Here is a 3999-nt window from a genome sequence, read left to right as displayed (position 1 = left end):
CGTACCCGCGCTCTTGAGTTTTGAGGATACAAGTGATGAAGTTTTGGCGGAATGGGACAAACAAGCATGTGCCAATGCCAGGGTACCCAACGTTGAAAGCCTACTTCGAATAATTGACACAATACCAATTTCGACCGACCCAGACCTGCCGCGCTGCACGGAAGCATTGGAGGGGATGTACCCACAGAAGGTGCACGTTGGAGATACCGATGCTGAACCTACCCACACTTTTAGCTTGCTTTCTTATGTTCTTGACGAGAAAGCATTTTGGCACCGACCGCTGAGTCCACGAGAGCCAGATTTATTAACCTGCAGAGAGCTCAATCTGTTCGAAGAATGGAAGGTCTCTACCAAGGTTGATGGTAGTGAAGGTCCAACCAGCAGTGACCCTATCAAGACGACAGAGGACATCACTAATAGAAACAAAAGGACGACATGCATGTCCTTAAACGAGACGGCTGACAACTGCGTTGCTTTGAAAAAAAGGGCAAGGATGTTTCAGAACACAGATGAGCTGTCGAGCAACATTCATCATGAGATGCCACACACTTTAGGAACTGTAAGCGCATCATCACATGAGAAAGATCAGTCATCAAGCGACGCTAATCTTGGTCAGATCCAACAAACACCGGTCCATGGCACCTCTTCAGCTACCAACAAAGACTTCCCATGGGACGACCCTGATATGGTAGCGCAGTTGATCGAGTCTACCGATAGGATTGAGGAAGAGTGGTTTTCACAACAAAGACAAGCTCAGTATACCACATCAGTTACACAAGACATCCACATATCAGAGATCAAGCCCAATGAGATTTGTTGCAATTTCACCTCAAATCCAGTCGAAAGTGCTGTTTTCAGCGACATTGTGTCACGAATACCACCCCATTCAAGGCAAAAGAGGTATCTCAGTAACAATCTCCTTTTTTTTTTGTTTTTTCTTCCTTTTTTCTCCTCAATGGGGATGCACTGTCTGTATAACAAGGAATATTTTTGTCCTTTTTCATTCCTATTTTTTGTTCCCATCAAGCTTCTTTCCCATCTGAATTTTCCATATTTTTCATTTTGTGGCAGCCCAAGAATAGTACAAATGGGCTCGACATGGGTTGAACATAGGGTTTTTGGCCTGAGCATGCAAGTGTATGGCCGGGTCAATAAGTACGTGATCAATATGTTGGGAAAAGCAGTAATGGCCGAGCAAACCGAAAAGGATAGGCTCAATCTTCTCCCGCGAAGTTACTGGTCAAGATACTATGTCAAATGCGACACTGCTGTAAGTAGAAACATAAATATGTGCAGACAATACTTTTTTTCCATCCAATGCTCTGTTTCTTTTTTGCGAGCCCCCCTCCCTTCTTGGTGCCATTGATGCATCTTTGATCCGGTCAAATTTTTCCAGAAATTATTCCAAAATGCATTTGAAACTCCGTTGGCGTTATCCGTTCACCTGAGGGAGACAATGATAGGATTCCATCTTGACCGAATTCACATGGTATTTTCGTAGTCCAGTAAACAAGCCATATAATTTATAGTCTCCATGCAAGTCCCATGTCTTTTCTATTTTTCAGTAAAAAGTCAACCATGGCGTTTTGTGCTAATTTTGTTTTGTTTTATTTTTGGATCAATGTACAGGTGTTTTTACCTTTAAGCTCGTACAGTTTCTGGTACACGGTTGTTGCTAACTTTAGGAAGAAATTGTTCGAAGTCCTCTGCCCAAACAACAGAATCGACTTGATTGCTGACGAAGCTCAGCTTGTAATCAAGAATTTCAAAGCGGCTTTCAAGCTGGCATACAAGAGATCACAACTAAATGTGACTGACATGGGTGTGTCTTTCCGGAGTGTGTGCTCTTCAACTAAAGAGTAATGCAATCCAACGACTGAAATACTCAAGCAATTTTATGCATGATCCTTTTCAGTTTTTTTTTTTCATCTAACTTCAGTGATGTGAAAAACATAATTATGAATTGCAGGGCAGATAGTGGGATCTTCACAATGAAGTTGGTACAAGGACATGATGGAGACAACACTTTGTGTTTCGAACCCGTAAGTCATAGCAACCACCCCTTTTCGTCTTTTTTGTATTATTTTTTTGTTCAACTGATAACACACACATCGCATATCCATGTAATGTAGCTCAACTTTTTGCTGCTTAAAACCTCATCCTTTTTTATGTTTTTTGTCAGGCTCATTTTTTTTAGTCTCTCACAGGTGTTTATCTTTTTTTTATTCTTATATCCTGCTGCGTTTTTACACCAATATAACATGTTTTTTCCTTTTTTACTTCAAGTTAACTGTTATTTTTATGTAAAACAAAAACAGGAGCATGCAAAGAGCCTGCGCGAGAGTCTAACTTACTACATGGTTGCTCACCCTTGCAATGAAAAACTGATGCCAGAAACCAAAGGAATCTTAAGAAAATATGTGAGTATTGACTTATCTCTTTAATAACCCCCCCCCCCCACACACACACACACACACGCACACACACCCCACCTCTTTTTTATTTAGCTGGTTTTTGCTACATCGTTTATTTTTTTGCTTTCTTTTAGTTATTCACAATGTTCTTAAACTTTCTTCTTTCATTGAAAAAATAACTTTCTTTTTTTCTATGCATTTTTTCTTTCCTGCAGGGTGTTCCATTTGACTACTCGGTACGTATGACTAAAGAAAATTTCCGTTCATTTTTCTCTTTTTTTTTGCAAACAGATTTTTTTCTCTTTTTTACAGTTTTTCCAAGTTTGCATGCATTCCCCCATGATTTTCTAACCTTTTTCTCTTTCTTTTCTCATGAACATAAATCTCACAGACTCCAGGGTATTCTCCATGGGGTCCTGTTGCAGAACAATGTTAACTACATCTGGCTGGAAAAGGTCAGATTCTTAAGAATACTTCACAAAATCAGTACTGGAATCCTTGCCCTTTTTGTCATTTACATTTTTTTAGGGAAGCCACATGACCAAATACCGAAATATATTATATATAGATCATTTTTTTTGAATAGTTAAGCTTTTTTTTAATACAAATAGGTTAGAATTTATACTGGGAAGTTGAAACCATGCCTGTCCCCTCATTTTCCTTTTTCCATTCAAACTTTCTTCATCTTCTTTTTCCAATGGTCTACTAGAGATTTTTGTCACCACTAAAATACATTTTCTTTTGTATGCAGATCATCCCAACAGGACTAAATCACGACCCTAAGCTCCCGGAGGATCACCCAAGGATGGCAAAATGCCGTACACATGAGAATGACTCATCGATAAGAGGATTATTTTTGGCGAAATACTATTTTTATTTTTATTTTTTTTTGCTTTTTAGTATAGAAAACACATACATTCTTATATATCCTTTTTTTGGATAGTGATGACATTTTTGTCCAACGCAAGTTCTTGATCTTTTTGTTCAGATACAAATTAATTGGCAACACCGTCCTGTGGGTCCTTGAGCGGATCCCACATTAGCTCCAAGACGCTGGTCTCTAACTAGGAAAGTAAATGCTTGAGCTTGAGAAGCTTCTTGCCCGGTGGGTCCATAAAACTCACTCGGATAAGCTGTATTATTGAACCATACAAAACAACAAGCGATAAAACCAAAGACAGATAAAGCAGCTAAACTATAAGACAAGTAAGCTTCTCCAGACCATACAAATGCACGGCGAGCCCATGCGAAGGGTTTGGTTAAAATATGCCAAATTCTGCCAAATACACAAATAAAACCCATCCATACATGCCCACCAATTATATCTTCTAAATCATCTACACTAACAATCCACCCTTCTCCACCAAAAGGAGATTTTTAGTAAATAACCAAATATAACACTGGGACTAAGGGTCAAATTGGTAATTTTTCTTACATCTCCCCCCCCCCAAGGGCCCAGGTATCATATACACCGCCAAAATAAAGAGCCTTGAGTACTAGAAGAAAAGCACCGAGACGAGCACGTGACACCACTGCCACCCTGTCTTAGCGAAACGCGAGTCGAGGCGGACGTCGTCGCGGTAGC

At 39.8% G+C, this 3999-nt stretch overlaps 2 protein-coding genes across 2 annotated transcripts; both read left to right on the top strand.

Annotated features, from left to right (window-relative positions):
• The first annotated feature begins 175 nt into the window (after positions 1 to 175).
• On the top strand, positions 176 to 1863 carry LOC119345351. Its single transcript, XM_037615469.1, has 4 exons — positions 176 to 900; positions 1072 to 1270; positions 1397 to 1489; positions 1630 to 1863. The coding sequence occupies exons 1-4, from the start codon at positions 176 to 178 to the stop codon at positions 1861 to 1863; spliced, it is 1251 nt and encodes a 416-aa protein (XP_037471366.1).
• On the top strand, positions 1657 to 3357 carry LOC119345352. The gene is made up of 5 exons (XM_037615470.1): positions 1657 to 1859; positions 1970 to 2042; positions 2630 to 2650; positions 2806 to 2869; positions 3166 to 3357. Exons 2-5 carry the CDS (start codon positions 2011 to 2013, stop codon positions 3355 to 3357), a joined length of 309 nt encoding a protein of 102 aa, XP_037471367.1. The 5' UTR covers positions 1657 to 1859; positions 1970 to 2010.
• Positions 3358 to 3999: the final 642 nt, after the last annotated feature.

This window comes from Triticum dicoccoides, unplaced genomic scaffold (assembly GCF_002162155.2).
Source record: "Triticum dicoccoides isolate Atlit2015 ecotype Zavitan unplaced genomic scaffold, WEW_v2.0 scaffold22939, whole genome shotgun sequence".
NCBI classification, from domain to species: Eukaryota; Viridiplantae; Streptophyta; class Magnoliopsida; order Poales; family Poaceae; genus Triticum; species Triticum dicoccoides.
The sequence above is the reverse complement of the archived record's forward strand: the minus strand, read 5'-3'. Positions and strand labels throughout refer to the sequence as shown.

Coding starts and splice junctions, on each gene's coding strand:
- LOC119345351 (XM_037615469.1), top strand. CDS start 176: ATGTACCCACAGAAGGTGCACGTTGGAGATACCGATGCTGAACCTACC. Junction 901..1,071: donor CCCCATTCAAGGCAAAAGAG/GTATCTCAGTAA, acceptor ATTTTGTGGCAG/CCCAAGAATAGTACAAATGG. Junction 1,271..1,396: donor ATGTCAAATGCGACACTGCT/GTAAGTAGAAAC, acceptor AAATTTTTCCAG/AAATTATTCCAAAATGCATT.
- LOC119345352 (XM_037615470.1), top strand. CDS start 2,011: ATGATGGAGACAACACTTTGTGTTTCGAACCC. Junction 2,043..2,629: donor ACACTTTGTGTTTCGAACCC/GTAAGTCATAGC, acceptor TCTTTCCTGCAG/GGTGTTCCATTTGACTACTC. Junction 2,870..3,165: donor ACTACATCTGGCTGGAAAAG/GTCAGATTCTTA, acceptor TTTTGTATGCAG/ATCATCCCAACAGGACTAAA.